At 41.4% G+C, this 19,040-nt stretch overlaps 1 protein-coding gene across 3 annotated transcripts in view; it reads left to right on the top strand.

The window, feature by feature from the left end:
* Window positions 1–19,040, top strand: part of LOC149305323 (pleckstrin homology domain-containing family M member 3-like) — a 99,349-nt gene that overhangs the window by 8,995 nt on the left and 71,314 nt on the right. For all 3 annotated transcript variants that reach the window (XM_089477869.1, XM_089477870.1, XM_089477871.1), the window contains 2 exons: window positions 5,993–6,879; window positions 12,551–13,474. In XM_089477869.1, coding sequence (XP_089333995.1) covers window positions 6,291–6,879; window positions 12,551–13,474 — 1,513 coding nt within the window. In that variant the 5' untranslated portion in view covers window positions 5,993–6,290. The remainder of the gene's footprint in view (window positions 1–5,992; window positions 6,880–12,550; window positions 13,475–19,040) is intronic.

The raw sequence follows: 19,040 nt of genomic DNA, 5'->3' as shown, positions 1-19,040 counted from the left end.
TTAAGTCTACACTAGTGTAGTCCTACTGAATCAATTAAATGTACATAAATTTGTTGCTTTACCTATATCCCAGTGATGCAGTGGGTCTATTCTAGCTGAGACCAACAACTGGCTTTAGGTATGTGTTCATACTTACTTTCATATAACTACAAATAATAACAATTTCACAATAATGAAATATTGAAAGATATACACACAGTTTCATGAACAGTATTTTTTTAAAAAAAGAAATACTTCTATGTTTAAGGTAAATGGATTTTTTACCGCTACAAAAACATTAAGGAAGAGTCTTTGCGACTCATCCAGCTCAGATGTTGATAACAGTATCAGCTCATGATTTTGATCCAAGGAGAAAGGTGGATGTGTGTGTGTGTGAGAGAGAGAGAGAGAGAGAGCGCAATGCAGTGCATGTAGAAATGCCATCATCTTTGCATGCTTTGGGTTTCATTGGCTCTGGGGAAAGAGAGTGAACTGATGGGGAAGTACACATTTTCCCAGTAGACGTTTTGCTCCCCACAATACATACTTCAGAGATCTCAAGTGGTGTCTAGTTCTCAGTGCCTCTCTCCTATACATTTATTTTAGACGTAATTTAACTTCTTTTCTCTTTGTCACACTTGTCTCTGGTGTTTTATTGACCTGTGAGGTCCTTTATGACTTCTTCGTGTACTCTAGCCTACATACTCACGAGCGAGTGTACACACAGAAACTCTGTTATTTGTGGATTTTTAAAATAAATATACTTTAAAGAAACTTTCCTGGAGAGCTGTATTCTCCAGTTTGCAGTCTTTTAACAGTTAAGCTTTTGCTTGTGCAAGAATTTCTGTGTCAGTGGCACTGTGATAAATTATTATTTGTTTCCACCTCCTGATTAAGGTAACATCACAGTTTATCAGTCAGTCAATAGCTTATTTTCCTGAGACAGCCTCTCCCCTTATAAATCCACTAACTTTAATAGTCACAAATTATTATGCACCTGTACAGAGATATTGTGATTATATATATATATTTAATTTAAATGAACAATTAAACTGGTTAAGTACTGGATGATTTAGTGAATGCTGTTAAGGTTTGATTGATAGTTTTCTGTGCAGTTCTGTACAGTGGGCCCTTGGCATCCTCTGGGGTTTGGTTACAGGACACACATACCCTGGTGGATATCAAAATCCATGGATGCTCAAGTCCCATTATATACAATGGTGTCTCCTGTATAAAATGGCAAAATTAAGTTTTGCTTTTTGAAATTTATATATTTTTGGAATATTTTCAAGTCATGAGAGTTGAATCCATGGATAAAGAATCTGTGAATAGGGAGGGTTAACTGTATATGCCTATTCTGAAGTAAGCCCCACTGACGTCCGTGGGAATTACTCTGATATTATTGTGTACTAGACTGTAGCCTGAGTGATCAGTTTTTGTTGAATCAAAGGAATCCTATTCCGTTTTGTTGTTGATGCTGAATCATAAGTGTGCATCCAAAACAATTTAACAGCCAAAGAAATATAATTCAGCTGTGACTCACAAAGCCATAACAGGAAGACATGACTCAGTTTCATTACAGTATAGTAGTATGATTTCCTGTGGTCAGTTATAAGAAAAGGCAGTTCCCAGAAGTGTGGGTAAATTTCCTTTTTCGAAGAAAGGATAAGAAGAAAACAAATATATTACAATGATCTTTTTCATGGCTACTACTATTGGGCAATCTTTGGTCAAGGAAAGGCCACCCAGTGTTACTGCTGGACAATCGATTTTGCCATCGCTACAGTAATGTTCCTAAATGCAGCTCTACCCTCTTCTATGATGTCCTTTCCCCCATAAGACAGAATGCCAACTGTACATTTACAAGAGCCAAAGCAAAGGTACTTGTAGCTACTACTGAAGCATGGCTGAGTGGAGGAAATTTTCCCTTGCCTCAGTGTTCCAAGCATCTGGTCAAGAGCAGTTTTACCATTCTCTGTATAAAGAAGCAGATGGTAAACAGATTATTTTGTTCCATAAAACTTAAAAGAAGTCTCTGAGAATCAAGCTTGCTTCGACTTGGATGGCAATAGCACATACTCTCTTTTTTAGTTAGGGAGTAGAGTGTACTGTTAAAAGCATGACAAAAGCTTACAACTTGGCACAGATAGATGAAGACAATTTTTTATTTATATGCTGCCTCCCTGTCCCTCCAAAAAGTGGCATTCCAAGTGGCTAAAATTAGGTCAAGTATCACACTCCAAAACTTTTTGCTGGTAGCCCTTATTTCATAGGTTCAGGAGAAGACTTGCATGGCTATGAGCCAGAGATTAACTAAAGCTTTAAACACTATATGGCAGTAATAACAGAATGTCACTGTTGTCTCCCTACAGGGAAAAGAGAGGGAAATGGTTGGGAATTTACCCATTCAATGAAGTTCCACTAGAGTCCAGTGTACATGTTTTTTGGTGGGGGGTAATGAAATCGTAGCAAAATCTTTGTGCAGAAAATCACAAATAGATTATCAGGATTAAGCATAAATAGCATAAACATCCTAGCAATTAGTCTTGATGGTGGTGGTGGTTTGTTGATGTTGTTGTTGTGTGCCTTTAAGTTGTTTTTGACTTATGCCAACCCTAAGGCAAACCTATCATGGGGTTTTCTTGGTAGGATTTGTTCAAAGGAGGTTTGTCATTGCCTTCCCCTAAGGCTGAGAGCATGTGACTTGCCTAAGGTCACTCAGTGGTTTCATGGTTGAGCTGGGAATTGAACCCAGAGTCGTAGTCCAGCCCTCAAACCACTATGCCACACTGGCTCCCATAAGTCTTGTTTACTCTTTGGTTTTTTAGAAAGCCCTAAGGGAGGAGGGGGTCTGTCTGGGAATCTAAGCAAGGTCAGCTCTGATTAGAACTTGGATGAGAGATCACCACCATATACCAGGCATTTAATATGTTCAGAGAAAGGAACTGGTAAAACCACCTCTCACTATTCCTCGCCTATGAAAACACTATGAAATTCATGGGTCAACAGGTGACTTGAAGGGACATATACATACAAGGGAAGAACATTGTACAATTGTCCCATAACCCCTAGGGATATGGGGATCATTTTGAACTCCCCCCCCCCCCCTAAAGTTTTTAAAAATCAGAGGAGATGCCGCCCTCTGTGTTCCTTCAGACTGCCAATTTGGCCTCTCAACTGCTAGGAGTTGCACACTTGTGCTCTAGAATCATTGTCTCCTTCAGGCAAGATGGAACCTAATAATCTTATAATAAGTTGGTCACTACTACCCATACCCACTGAGCTATCTCTTGCCACTTTGCACTTGCCTTTTATAAGGCAGAAGTGGCAATGGTCCAACAAACATGGGAATGTTGACCTTTCCAAAGATCCTATCCACACCCCTAGTCTGTACAAATGAGAAAAATAATTATTATAACTAGAGAAATAGGAGACAGAGTTACATTCAATGAAACTATCAACAATGACATTCACGCTGGCCAAAATATGACTGATTTTTATCTCCAAAGGGTCACACATTTTGGACCCAAGGGGATATTGAGAAATTCTCACTTTTTTCTTGTGGACTAGAATGCAGTAGACATCTGACCACCCTAGTAAGTTCTTTTGGGTAATTATACAGATGCAGTGGTAATGATGCAATTTCTTCACTGCCCTCACTGTGACAGAGTACAGTGAGCCCGTGATATCTGCTGGGGTTTGATTCCAGGATTCCCCATGGATAGCAAAATCCATTTATACTCGAGTCCCATTAAATATGGTGGCATAGCAAAATGATGTCCCATATATGAAATGGCAAAATCAAAGTTTGTTTTGGGGAATTTATATATTTTTAAAATACTTTCAAGCTGTGGATGCTTGAATGGATAAAAAAATTCTGTGAATATGGAGGGCTGTCTGTATACTTTCGGGAGCTCACTTGTCAGTGGTACGATATATACTCATGTATAAGTCCAGGGTATAACTTTAGAGCTGCCACTATTTTCCCACCCAAGTATTCAAAAAGGTCTTTTGCTGCTCCACTCAGAGAAGGATAGTTCCTTTTTTGATAAGAGTTAAGTTACAGTACAAGTGTCCTGGTTTTTCAATTAACTGCTCTTTCAACCATTTTAAATTACTATCCAGTACTGTATATTTTATGTGTGGTATGCTCTTTTGACCATGTGTTGAATTAATAGCTTCTAGTTATGTATAATTTAAAAAGATCGAAAGAATTGTTCTGGGGCTGGAGAGAAGGGCCAGAACATCACCAGGTCTTTAGGCCAGCAGCCTGGACTTCAAGGGGTGCAGTGAGAAGGAATGGGAATAGAGGAGGAAAGTACCACTAGGAGCACACACAGTCTCGATTCCTGAGAAGACAACACCACGGGGAGAAGAGAGAGGCAGGAAGAGTGACACTTGTTTGCTTCACAAATGTACCCACAAATACAGTACACTTGGGAGGAAAAGTGATTCGTAAGAGGAGGCACTTCTGCTGGGACGTGCAGAAAGAGCTGCAGAGAGAGGGTAGATTCTTGGGGATTGCCAAACACAGAAGGGAGGGAAGAACCACAGCCAGCCTCTAACGCAGGGGCTCCCAACTTTTTTGACTCACGGAGCCCTTCTTAGCATCAATTTCCATGGCAGATTCCCTAAAAGGCCTATCCTATGTCTTGCAAGTTAATGATATTTAGGAGTAGTGTTACATTTTCCTGGAGTGGTCACGGAGCACCTGGGAAGTGCACACAGCACACTAAGGGAAGTGCATGGGGAGCCCTAAGGGTTCCTCAGAGCACAGGTCAGGAACCTGTGCTCTAATGGAATGGGTGGCAGCACTGGCTCCTGCAACTCCAGGTCTTGGGCAGCAACAACAGAACCAACAAACAGCAAGAGCAACCCAAGCAAGGAGGCAAACCAAGCAGCCACTGCAGTGTGGAAACGGGAGTAGCTGCATGGGGTCCTGCATTCTCTCTGAGGTGCTGCTTCTCCTTGCATTCTTCCTTCCTCTGGGTGTGGGTCTAGCTACAAAACTATTAGAGGGGGTGACACCAAAATGACTGAATATAAAATTATTTGAGTTATTTTAGTCTACACCAACCTGCTTTCTCTGACCTGGGAGGGCCTGATCCTGACCATTGATCATATGTCTGGGTGCCTCATTCTGACTAAAGCCTTTGACTTTGGAGCAACTTTGGTCATGGCCCCAAGAGTTGAGGAGACTTTTTTCTTTTTCCTTCTTCTTGGAGCCACCACCGCCTCCCTGGCTGCACCCCACTTGCGAACTTGCTCTTCCCCCCTATCTTCCATTCTCATCTCAACCCCCGCAGCCCCTTCTCTCTGGCCAAAGAACCATTCTTTCGGTCCTTTTAAATTATATGTAACTGGAACCCATTAATTGACTTGTCTATAAGTTGAGCCAGGGTTTTTTGGGTTGATTTTCTTTTTCACTAAAATTTCGCAACTTGTGCATGAATGTATATAGTAGATCAAACTTGATCTGTAAACATTGATGTAGTTGCCACCTTACTTGTTTTGTCACCCCAGCCCCTTTGAATACTATGGAGGCTATTTGGCTCTTAATTATCCAAGCAGGAATGACCATATTTGCCCAGGGCAAGCATGGAAGTTTTGGCTAAATATTAAACAAAATTAAGAGTGGCATCAGGCAACTGTCTGGGGAGAGAATTACATGGATGGAGTATTACAAAGAAAATACTCTCTAGTAGCAGCTCATGCTGTCCCTGTAGGTGAGGGCATCTGGAGTAGAGCCTTAGATGAAAACCTCAGTTGGTGGGAAAATTCATATGGGAAGATATTTGTTCTTAGAGTCAGAGACTTGTCATTCAACTTTTCTGTTTCAGTAATTTCAGTGAAGTTCTGATCCATGCTTTGAGAATCCCTAATCTTTGATTTGTAGTAGGACTTTTAGGGGTAACACATGGAAAATAGTTTGTGACCTTTTGCCAGAGACCCACCTTCCAATAGTAAAACTGATGTGCTTCTTAAAAGAATGTACTGTGTTTTATTTCCCCAGGAAAATCCAGATTTGATGGATGCTTTTTGCTGAACAGCCAACACATCCCATGAAGGCCTAATGCTGAGAAATATAAACAACTGGACAAGCTATTCTTTACTTATGCTTTCACAAATGGAAGTCAACCTAAACTCCTGAAGTCAAATGCTGGTAGTCACGCTAATTATATTGATCCTGTCACCTGCAGGCTTAGAGCATTGCCATAATTTTCTCAAAAGCCTCCTGACCTGTGCCTGCACTTTTATGTTCAGACTTGGTAAAATACCACAAAGTTTCAGTTCTTCTGACTGCAAATGAAATGGAGGCCTTAGAAGTTGATGATATCAGTCCTGCCTTGGAAGTAACTGAAGAGTTTTTCAACACCTTTGATGCTAAGTTAGACAATGTGCAGCCTCCAGAGGTTTATGGGATTCAAGAAGTCCCTGAACTGGTTGGACATGAAGTATTTAACAACTGTGGAGACTTGAGGAATGTTACTTCTTTGGGGAAGAATAATCTTGTTTGGGAACACTGCAAAAATGGACTCTTGGAAACCAAAGTGCAGACTGCATTTCCTGCCAAAGAACAGTTCAGAGTACAGAGGGGAACTGTTCCAGACAACCTCTCCTGGATGGAACAGAGAGAGGCCTCAACTTTTAATATCCTTAATATCTGTCGGAGGAGGGTCCGGCCACGTTCTGTGAACGATATTACAGTGCAAAGCGAGGATGCTGCCACTTTCAAGCCAGGCCATAATCGATCGCGGTCGGATATCAGCCGGATTGACTGGGGCATCATTTTAAGCAACGCCCCTCCACAGCAGCTCTCTAACTATAGCAGCCCATGTCCTAAAGTTTCATTCACACCAGCAGGTTTCAAAAAGGGAGAGGACATTCAAGGGAATACTGGTAAGTGCTGTTGTTCTGTTGCAATTGGTGCTCTCCAACTTTTCTTCTCCATCTCTTCTTGAAAAAGAATATGGACAGATTTGGTGAGGCTACACAGTAGGGATTAATCTGGAATTCTGAGCAGTTACGACTTTCACCATGGTTTGAGAAGGTGATCCTAGGCAAGTTGCCAACCTTGTGACAGTCAAGGAAAGCAATGTCCTCATTCTTGGAAAAGTCAGGATTGTAACTACTGCTGTGCTGAAAGAAGTGGTGGCTGAAATATCTTGGTCAAATATGGATTTTTCAAATTTGATGCCAAATTTGGTTGTGCAGCCTTTGTGAATGATCTCTTGCAAGTAGAAGAATACATAGGCTGCTTTGTTTGATACAAATTATGGATTGGATCCAAATAAAGTTAATTGAACCTGGATCTCAAAGAAATCAGTGGGAGAAGTTAGCCATGACTTATCTGGAAACACAGTGATTTCAGCGTATCAGATAACTTTCAGGCTGAGCAAAGTGAAGGTAGCTGTGTTGATCCATACAAACAAAACAAAGTCAAGTCAGGTTTTATATGCATCAATCCAATAGCCATTGCAATTTTAACAAGTACAGTGCATATGGCAAACATGACCATCATAAAAGTATTACATATCATTGTAATACTGATACAAAAAGTAGTCATAATATATCTTTGCTACTAAAACTAAAAAGCCTTGGCAAGCACATGAAATCATTGAATTTGTTTTACAATAAAATGGTACATTTAAAACTAACAGCTTGATTATCGCTCATACTCTCATAGCAGTTGCTAAACACTTTGCAGTTTACAGAATTATAGTCCTCAAGGAGGAAATTCACATAATAATTAGCTGAGTGCCCTGGTGGAGACAGCAACAAAGAAACAACCCTTCATATGAGGCTCTCTGTACAGGGAACAAAACATCCATAGGGGTGTGCAAACCTTTGAGTTTTCCAAAGTTATCATCTAACAGGTGGTTTAAAAAATGTCTGCAGTAGTGAGGGGAGAATGTAAGTCCAAGATGTGTTTAGGTGATTTAGCCATGAAATTTGCAATTAAACTAAGTAATGCTGAATCAAATATGGGATTTGGAAGGGAGTCTGCCAGGTAATACCACGTGCTGTAGGCTGTACTCAGAGTAAGGCAAAGGCAAACTTCCTATGGCTAAATCCTGCCAAGGAATCCATAGGATAGGGTTGCTATAAATCAGACATAACAATAAATAGCCAAAGCTAGGCCATACAAATTAATTGGGGTTGAAGAAGTTTGAATTAAATCTCAAAAGAGAGTAGCTAAGCAAGAGGGCAACTACACTTAAATAAGAGGTTGTGACTGAATCCTGCAAAGTTGAGAAACATGGAGCCCTCACTCCTATAATTTCTGTCAGATAATCCCATGAAGCAATAAAAAAAAGTGACAGGCCATTTGTGAGTGTTCTTGATGAAATATTTGGCAGTGTTTGGCTGGTCAGAATTTGGCTGTGCCTGAATTAAAATGATAATGGTGTCCAGGTTGCAGAATATCTCAGCTACTAACAAACTAATCAATGACAGTGACTACTTGTAAGTCTATGGCAAAGTAAATGTTCAAGGAATCTGCCAGGTCTGGTACTACAGAGAACTCAGTAGATGCATGAAGGATATTCTTGGAGTCTACTCCAGTACCTGTGGAAACTGTCAGTAGCTATTAGACATTAGATCTAAAAGAAGCCTCCTTGCTGAGAGATAATTCTAACTCTGAAGATATACCTATCCACTGGAAAGCAAACAATGGAGAAGTGCTGCTGCCCTCATACCATAGCTATGGACTGGGGCAGGCAACTTGTGCCCCTTCAGATATTTTTGGACTGCAGCACCCATCATCCCTCACCATTGCTTCTGCTGGCTAGGGCTAATGATGGGACTTGTGGTCCAGGAATATTTGGAGGGGCACCTGTTGCATGAGTGCCACCTTAAGGCATGCAACTGTTGCAAGGAAATGCTAATCTAGATGGAATTTTGGTCCTATTTATTGGGGATTTGCAGCCAAGAGCAATGATAAATGAGTTAGCCATGATAAATGAGGCCCAGGCTTTGTTTGGTAACTCCAATTTTTCCCACTCCAATACCTGGGGAGCGATTTTGAACACAAAATGAAAGAAATGTTAGCCTCTCTTAGCAACAGTTTTCAAAATACAATGTGTGCCAGTGCAGGTCCGTAATGAGACATAATGCAACGAGAAAGGAGATATAATCTGCAGGTAAAGAAATCTTTTAGTGCTCTCAGCTGGTGTTCCTTTTTTCTGCTGTTCTCTTCTTGTGGTCCTTTTTTCTTAAGAAATTACAGTTCAGGGGGGAAAAATAGGCCACCCCAGATGCAGGCTATTTAGTGTGATTATCTCCTATTTACTGTGATGGGCTCTGCTTTGCTCTGCCTCAATTGAATTTCCTGGTTTGGCAAAAGTAGATGGAAATGTTGTTTCCATTTTAGAAGATGGAGGGAAAAGGACCCAGTGGAAAGATATCATGTTGCTTTTGTATATCAGGCAGGTGAGGGGCAGAAGGGGGTTGGAAGAGGATATGGCCAGCCAAGGGTAGGGCTGGGATGGGATGGGGCAGCTGTGATTCTGCCTACCAATGCCAGCAACCACGGCTCCAACCTGAAGGGTGTGCGGCATTTGAATTTAAATCAAGCTGGCCTCTGTCATTGTCCCAGTTGAAGTGGGAACGGATGAAGCCAGTTCACAGGAGCCAGAGCAAAGTGCTGGCAGAGAAAATGCCTGGCTGTGAAAGATGGAGAGGAGAGACAGCTTTTTCTCTCATTCATCAAAAGACAAGTGAAGCTCTGTGGTAGTGGAGGGAGGGTAGCGGAGGGCAAGCCGTGATGGATGGGGCAGAAAATGTGGGAGAAGCTTGAAGTGTCATCTGTGCATGATGGAAATGAGAACGAGGGAGTGAAGTTGCAGTTGAGTCTTCAGTAGCCATGCTGTTTCCCTTATTGGATTAACAGAAAGGGAAGATGACTGTAGAATGTGTACCCATTATCTGCACTACAAAGGGATTAGTGTGGTTTTCAAGAAATTAATGGCTTTTGAGTTAGCGCAGAAATCCTAATGAATGTCAGGGCTGGAGATGGAAGGAAAATAAAATTGGTTTCTTCTTATACTCTTTTGTCCCATCAACACCTCTTTTTTGCCCCTTTCTTTCTTTTATCAATTTTGGATTGAATTTAATTACTCTCCCCCATCTGCAATTTATTTGAATTAAATCTCTTTTTTGTAAAGTACACTTTGGCTACTTTGTCTTATCCTCACGTTTTGCTGGGGTAGTAGTGGTGGTGGGTGGGCTCCGGCAGAAAGAAATGATCACTGTTCCACTGCAGAGCAGTTTCATGGGTCCAGTGCATGCTTAGCCCAGGTGAAAAAAATAACACTTAGAAAATATAACAAGAGCCTGAAATATGACAGAAAACTTGTGGAATCTCTACTACTGCCTATCATTTAGGTGTGACACCAACACTGCCCACATAGAGATAGTGAACTCATGACGAAAGGTACCCAGTTCTGTCACATAGCACTGCATTTCCGCACACAGTATACAAGACAACAACTCAGCTGTCCTACTCCATAAACCTTGGGGTCAGAGCTAGTAAAGCCTCTATTATAAGTCTCAGGCTATCTCTATAGCTCAGGCGGGCAGGTGTGTGGGAGGCAGAGGGCAGTTTCTCACCTGAACTGCACCCTCACAGAGCAGATGCAAATATGGACATTTTCCTCTTTATTACCTCTCAAAACGGTGACCAGGAGTGATGATGTGTCACTTCCAGCCACCATTTCAGGGGAGACTACAGAAGAAAAATGGAGGTATTTGGGATTAGTTGGAAGTTCTGGAGTATGTTTGTGTAGCATAGGGGTGTTTTCTCATGTTTTCACATGGGGGAGTTGCACCGTTTTAAAGAACCATGAAGATGCCAGCCACAGATGCTGGCGAAACGTCAGAAAGAAACTCTGCTAGAACATGGTCACATAGCCCGAAATACCCATAAAAAACTATAACCATACAATTGATTTTTTTAAAAAAAGTGGGTTGGGAGGGACTCCTGGGGGCTTCAGGACCCTCAAAAGTTGGGCCGGGGGCTGCATGAAGCCTGCAGGCTACACTCTGTCCAGTTTCCATCTGAGCACACAAATATGTGGAAGTGAGCAAGGACATGTAGGGGGTGTTCTTCCTGCTTTGAAGGCTGGCCAGTGTAGAGCCACACAGCCAAGCATTGCACATTGTTCAGCTTCCTACTTAGAAGCTACCTACCACACCTTGTTTAGTGAGAATACCCAGAAAAGGCCCTCTGAAGATTACTTTAGATGGGGAGAATAGTTACCTTTCTAGAAACCTGGCTCTAGGCTGTTTAAATATTACTTTCTGGCACTTTGAATTGAGCCCAGAGGTGGCTTTAAAGTCAGTACACTTGCCAATAATTAATAATATATTTATTTATATCCCACCTCTTCCATTTTGGGGATTGAGGTGGGGAACAACAAGATTTACACAGTACAAAGATGAAACATCAAAATCCCCCGAACCCCCCATCTCAGAACCTCCCTCCCTAAAATAGAAAGTTATAAAAGTAAAATCAGACATAAATACATAACAATAGCATCAAGAAAAATTGGCAATTAACAAATGATGAATAACAAGAGAATGTAATAAAATGGGCGAATTCATTCATTTCTGGCCATAATCAATCGGGGAAGGACTGCCTGAAGAGGATTGCTTTTATCGCCTTTTTGAAGGCCTCAAGAGAGGGTAATTGGTGAATTTCTTCTGGCAGGTCATTACAGATTTTAGGGGCAACAACAGAGAAAGTCCTCTTCAGAGTCATCACAAAACATTGGCATAATATGATTGTCTAGGCCAGTTCCTGTTAACAGATCTTGTTGCCTTATTTTGGTATGGTCTGAAGTGTTCATAGCATTTATAGATGAAGCTTTGCATATACAGTAATCTAGATTAGAGGTTACCAGTGTGTGGAACGCTAGCTAGATTAATTTTGTTAAGGTAAAATCAGAAACAGAAGTCGAGATGCTGGTCTCAGCTAGAACAGACCCATTAAAACAGTTGCTAAATAGTAAGTCAGGTTGGTGGTTCAGCAGGTCTACTGTTTTTGGAAATTGGTTTTAGGCTGTAGTTGATATATCAGTCTAAACCCATGAAAGGCACTCTGAACCAACCTGTGCTGGATTGAAGAACATCCCCTTGACTAGATAGTGATTCTGATCATTTAGTGTGTCCCCATCAAAAACAGATGGAGCATCACTCAGTTATCCAGAGGGGATTTGCCTTTATCTTCCTTTGAGCCTGGGAAATGTGACTTGCCCAGGATCACCCAGTGGGTTTCCATGACTGAGAAGGGATTCAAACCTTGGTCTCTAGAGTCATAGTCCACTACACTGTGCTGGCTCTTTACATTGCCAGCCAGCACAGTTCCTTAAAAACCAGTGTTATGTGGTTTTCATGTGAAGTTCCTGACAGCAATTAATCTGTTTCATTGTATAGTAGCTGCAGCTTCCAGGTTGTCTTCAAAGGCAACCTCGTGTAGAGTGTGCACTGCAGTAATGTAAATGAGAAGTTACAAAATTAAGCATTATTTTCTGTAGTATTCATTGCTGTGTTTATCTAAACTCTCTCCTAGAACACAAGCCAACATTCTCAAATATCTTAAAGAAAGGGTACTTGGAAATTAAGAGCAACCGTGACAGCTACTGGCAGGCTTGTTATGCTGAACTCTCTCCATACGAGCTGTACCTGTATTGGCTAGACAGCAGCGGCAACCAAAACCTTCCAACTGTCTATCTGCTTTTGCATTTCCAAAGTATCACTGTGGAAACCAGTGTGGTTGATGCAGTCCTGTTCAACAATTCCCACCTACAGCTCAAAGCAGAATCTCCATGGGAGGCTTTGGATTGGGGGCAGAAGCTTCGGGAAGCTGTGCATTCTTCAGTACCATCTTTCCTGAGGCCACAGGGAGACTTGGGAAACTCACAGAAATTAGACAACGAGGAAAACAGCATTACCCAAAACCATGTCTTACAGAAGGAGCAGGCTGAATTTTTCCAGTCAACATCTTTGACCCAAAACATCAAGGACTACCAGAATGTTCTCAAATCAGGGACCCTTTACAGACTGACCCTCCAAAATAACTGGAAAGCATTCCATTTTGTCCTCAGCCCATCTCTCCTCATGGCATTTCAGACTGGTGGCCTTGATGAAGACCCTTTATGGAGCTACAGTATTGAAGTGTGCCTCTCTGTCCAGGCTGATACTCTGGATGACTGTGACTCTTGCTTTCAGGTTGTCTTTCCTCAAGATGTGCTTCGCCTGCGGGCAGAAACCCGTCAAAGAGCTCAGGAATGGATGGAGGCCTTGAAGGCTGCCAACAATGCTGCCAGATTGGGTCAAAACCTTCAAGTAACACTTAGAAACAAAGTCCAAGGCTTCTCCTGTGGCAAGGACCATGGGAAGATCAAGCGCCAGTCTGTCACCACTAGCTTTCTGAGCATCTTAACCACCTTGTCTTTGGAAAGAGGTTTGACTGCCCAGAGTTTCAAGTGTGCAGGTAAGCAAACAGTCCAAGACATTTTGTACTTGTTCTTACTCTCTTTACTACTTATGTATCTTTCCAGGTTATGAGGGCTCTCTACTGAATTCTGCATCGGTCCCCTGTTGTAATTACTGGAACTTGGCTCTACCTCACTGCATGTCCTGACCTGGTTCATGAACGTGTGTGCCAAGGACCCTTTCAAGGGAAAAAATGAGAAATGAGTTATGTCCCTAGATTGAACTTTAGTACCATTTCATGGCAAGGTCTTGCAAATGGTTCAGTGTGTTTCGCCTGCTGACAACCACAATAGCATCCAGCATGCACTACACTAACCTGTTACAGTTAAACTTATGACCTTCTTATTTGGCCTTGTAACCTGTTAGGAGTCCAGAGAAAAAGTGAGGATAGCCCAGAGGGCAGAAAGTTTCCTCACAGCAGGGAAAACTGTGCAAAGTCTTACTTAGCCACCAGAGGCAGAGAAAGATTTGATCTCCTTTTTCACTTTGTCTTTTGGATAGTTTGACTAGAGAAGGGTTGCTGGGGCACACTAAGATTTCCTTCTGACTGCTGTTCAAAATGTCTTCCAGAACTGTCACATATGGTTTTGGCAGTAGTAGAGGATGCTGAGAAATCCATTTGCAATGTCTCTTCTATGTGTTTCTTTAATGGAATGACTTACATTTAAAGCAACATTTGGACTCAGCAGTATCATAGAATCATAGAATCGTAGAGTTGGAAGAGACCACAAGGGTCATCCAGTCCAACCCCCTGCCATGCAGGAAATCTCAATCAAAGCATCCCCGACAGATGGCCATCCAGCCTCTGCTTAAAGGCCTCCAAAGAAGGAGACTCCACTACACTCCGAGGGAGTTTGTTCCACTGTCGAACAGCCCTCAGTGCCAGGAAGTTCTTCCTAATGTTGAGGTGGAATCTCTTTTCCTGTAGCTTGCATCCATTGCTCCAGGTCCTAGTCTCTGAAGCAGCAGAAAACAAACTTGCTCCCTCCTCAATATGACATCCCTTCAAGTATTTAAACAGGGCTATCATATCACCTCTTAACCTTCTTTTCTCCAGGCTAAACATCACCAGCTCCCTAAGGCGTTCCTCATAGGGCATGGTTTCCAGACCCTTCACCATTTTAGTCGCCCTCCTTTGGACATGCTCCAGTTTCTCAATGTCCTTTTTGAATTGTGGTGCCCAGAACTGGACACATTATTCCAGGTGGGGCCTGACCAGAGTAGAATAGTGGCTCTGAGCCCCTGTTCATAGACTGCTGTGACAGCGGGTGTTACCAGACCAAGGCTTGAAATCCATCTGTCTTGATCCAGAAGGAGAATGGACACAGATTGTCCCCTGCAAATACCTCACAATCTATTCCTAAAGATGGAGGGACCCTTGGGATAGTTTATGGGGGTTGCAAAGGAGTACGGGCGGCAGAGAGGAGAAGAAAGGTAATCCATTTGTATGAGCAGAAGTCTACTTGTGTTATGTCAGATGTCACCTGTGAACTGACTTTGTCATCTGATATAAAGAGAGTCTCCAAGAGCAGTATGCACTTTCTGGCAAAAGGAGGCTGGAAATAGAAACAGAAGATGAAAGGGACCAGACACCAATTTGAAGCTCCTCATTTAATCATGAGCAGGCAGGCAGGCTTCAATGAAGGATGTGGTAGTAAGCTTGTCTTCTCTTAAATTGGAGATTGGGTTGAGCCTGAGCATCTGAACATGGACTTGATGTGGATAGGAGATAGAAATTTGGAAGGAAACTAACATCTCATAATAAAACAATCCACCTGTTTGCTGCCACCCAGGAATGTAACAAATAATAGTTCCAGCAGGGGGCAGTATCAGTAAATTGACTGTCATATCCAGGACAATGAGCCTTTAAAAATAGTTTTGCAAACAATTATCAATTATTTCCTTCTTATTGCCACCGTTCATTTTGTGAATGTTAAGCATGTATTTGCCGGTTTCACCTCTGTAAAACTGCATCTAGAGACTCCACTTCTTGTAACTGAAAAGTAATTTTAATTACTACAAGCGGAGATCTGTCAGTCTTGTTGTTATTGTTTCTCAGTTTCCCATTTTCATTCTCATTAGTCCTATTTCCCTACCTGATAGCATTTTCCTCCAGCACAGAAATTAATGTACTTTTCTCTGAATTTTCCAACAAACTAATTTTGCTTTAATTGAAGTTTGCATTTGTATGCATTTTTCAAGAGTAGTCATGCTTTAGTGCATGTTTTTTTACTCTAAAATGCACCGTGAGCTTTCTCTCTCTCTCTCTCTCTCTCTCTAATGTCCCACAATGTATGGATTTTCAAAGCATTCCATTCTATGGCAGTATTAGGAAATCTAAAATGTTTATGTATAGAAATGTAAATCTATCAAATTTCTTTCCCAGCCTTAATTATATTAAATGCCTTTTATGTGTGGACATATGGATTTTGTATCTACAATTCTGGTAGAAGTGAGAGACTGGGCACTTGTTCTCTAACAAGTAACCTTTATTATTCAGTTTTGAGAAAGCAGTTCCAATTGAGTTCTCCCCTGAAAAACAGCACAGACAATGTAATACAGATTAAGCAGGTTAGTATCTAGTGAAAAAAAAAGCATCAGCATTCATCTTTTGAATTTGTGTATCTAACAAAGTAGGATCTAAACTCTGTGCAAGTTCACGATGCAATACATGCACCAGCAGTGTATTGAGTAGTCAAAAGTAAGTCTAGCTGCTTATTCTAGAGAAGTGGAGATAGGACTACAGTCTCATCCTCTGAAAAAATACCTGCTTTTTTGCTTTTCTGTAATCAAAATAAGAAATTGGTAGGATTTTTCAGATGTTCAGTTTTGGAGGAATTTTATTTTTACATTAATGCTAAGCTTGCAGACATACCTTAATTAACAAATGACAGCAAAGCTTCTTTTTACAATGGTGTTTTATGCTACCCCCCTCCACCAGTTCCCTTCTTCATTCTCTGTTTAGCTGAAAGGGTTTTTTTTTAGCAGCAGCAGCATTGGCAGAATGGTGAAGGAGGGCTGGAGAAATTAAGATTTTTGATTTCAGGTCTTTGGTAAACAATACAATCAAGTTTGAGCTGGTAGCAAATGAGATTCTACTCTAACCAATCCTACTGTAGCCATGTGTGCTAAGTAATCTCTAGAAAGTTTAAAATGTTTTTGTTTACTAATGCAACACTTACTTGACCTGCATGTTTAATTTCAAGTGTGCATTTTGTTAGTTTGGTGAAACATGTTGGGGTGTTTTTCTTTCTCCCCCCCCCTTTTTTTTTTGTGACGTAGAAACTTGTCTTTATTCTTCTCCTGTTATTTCTGCCTATGATACCAGATGTTAAAGAAGTAATGCCCAGAAACAGATCTACTTGTTAACCGAGGTATACCTGAATTTGGCAGTGAGCTCTTTCTTCTGTCTGTTCACCTCTTCTTTGCCACATGGTCATCAATTTCATTACACCACCAGTAATCTCTACTAATAAATATGCTAAATGTTTAATCCCCATGATCTCTATGCAGTTTCTTTCCATTTGTACAAGAATGTTAAAAGAGGATACAACATGTCTTGAAGAAACACCCAAGCCAGTTGTCTAGGGGAGCAAAGGGAGCTGAATTTGGATCAGACAGAGTACTGTACTTTCCTACTATACGTGAGCAGCCTGATCTGTCCTCAAACGCATCTTCATGTGAGGCAATGTCAGTATAAATGCGGAAACACTGGATATAGCCAGCAGTACAGAAAATGTGTTGCTGTAAATGCAGAAATTGGCAGTGGCTGCTATGGGTTCCATGCTGGTTGGGGTGTGTGTGCAGCCCAGAGTAGTTCATAATTTGCAGTAGACCTCTATTGGCTTTCTTTCTTTCTTTCTTTCTTTCTTTCTTTCTTTCTTTCTCTGCCTTAATGTATGAAAGGCTTTTTATATGGTGTATAATATAAAAATGTGTATTTCCTATCTACAGTTTCAACAGAAGCAAGAGACTGCACACTTGTTATTTAAAGAGTGATCTGTATTATTCATAAGCAAGCGGGGCCCTGTTACACTATACAATAATAGCACTCTGATTCCCTTTAGAGGCCATGGCTGCATTCTGTGGAGTCCTCCTGGGGTTTGTGGTTTGTCAGAGGCCCCAGAGGAGGATTCTCTGCCTGCAGTTTCCAAAGGCCCCTCCCTCAGTGGACAATCCCAGGATTCCACAGGACTCAACAATGGCAGCTCATGTGGAATTAGTGCGCTGTAACTGTATAGCATGGAAGGGGCCTAGCGTTTCGTCCAGATAGTGTCCAATCAGTTGTTGAAGGAAACCTCCAAGCATGGCATGAGTGCCAATTCACCCTCAGTCTCATGTTCCCCATGAGCACCTGTTTGAAAATCTTCCAGTAGGAGAGCATTTTGGAGATAAGGATGACAGGTGTGTGTTGGAAGGTGATAATCTATCATCCATCTCAGAGGAGAGGTCTGCTTTTCCCTCTAACCATATTTGCAGTAAACCCTCCTCCTATGTGTTGTATTGTAAGCATATGTTTTCAAAAGGCATCTGCTAATTACTGCTTGTGTATATCAGGCTGGAGATTGAATCAGTAGCCCATACTCTCTTAACTGGCTCAGTTTGGGAGGAACGTTCCTAATTAATAATAATAATAACAATAATAATAAAATTTATTTATATACCGCTATTCCATAGATCATAGAGGTTCACAACAATAATAAAACCAGTTAAAAACAACAATGTACAACAACAATCACAGTAAAATGTAACATCAACATTTATACAAAAGGCTAAACGGTGGAATACATCACAATTACAGGGGAGAAGAATTAATCATTAATTAATCATTTGTCACCCCTTTTTCATCTGCTTTTGAAAAGTCCCAGTTTCCTTCTCCTCCCACTTCTCCCCTTTGTCCTCAGAATACTTCCATTGGCACAAACTGAGTTCAAAGTGAAAAAGTAGATTACATTCATTTAACTTAGTAGGGGGGAGAGGATGGGGCAGAGTGTTTCCCTTCCTGTTAGTCTCAGGCAAAAGCAAACTGCTGCACCCTTTCCTAGCATGTCTGTTCTTCCTCATTAATAACTTTTGCCATCTTCACCACATTTTTACGTTGCTTGGCCCCAGGCCACAGTTTTGATCTGTGAAATGTTGGAGGGTGTGGTAGCCCCAGGTCAAAGCAGTAAACTCTGTCACTGGAAGTGTTTTGAACATGGACCTTTTACATTCAAAAATCAATTTTCTGTTCATAGCACCATCCTGTCCTCTTATATGCAACTCATTCCCAAGAGTTACCTTTGGCTGAAATTTAATTATATGAGTGCATCTTAGGATGTACATACTCAGGCATTCCTACAGGAGCCCTGTCCCAGATGGGATCTCAGAATATTACCATAAAAGGCTGGCGAATGCTTTTCCAGTTCATGACACACTTACCATGTTAAAGTACATGTTTCCATATTTGCAGTAATGTACCTGGGATGGGTTTAAGTGTTCGCATGCAACAGAGACCTTTCTGTGTAAACCAGCACTGTCTGGATATTTTGAACTTCAGGCCTCACCAATTCCAACTGACTCGG

Source organism: Sceloporus occidentalis, unplaced genomic scaffold (assembly GCF_023333645.1).
Source record: "Sceloporus occidentalis isolate IW3139 unplaced genomic scaffold, rSceOcc1.0.p SCAF_12, whole genome shotgun sequence".
NCBI classification, from domain to species: Eukaryota; Metazoa; Chordata; class Lepidosauria; order Squamata; family Phrynosomatidae; genus Sceloporus; species Sceloporus occidentalis.
Note: the sequence above shows the minus strand (reverse complement) of the source record. Positions and strands in the feature narration are given on the sequence as shown.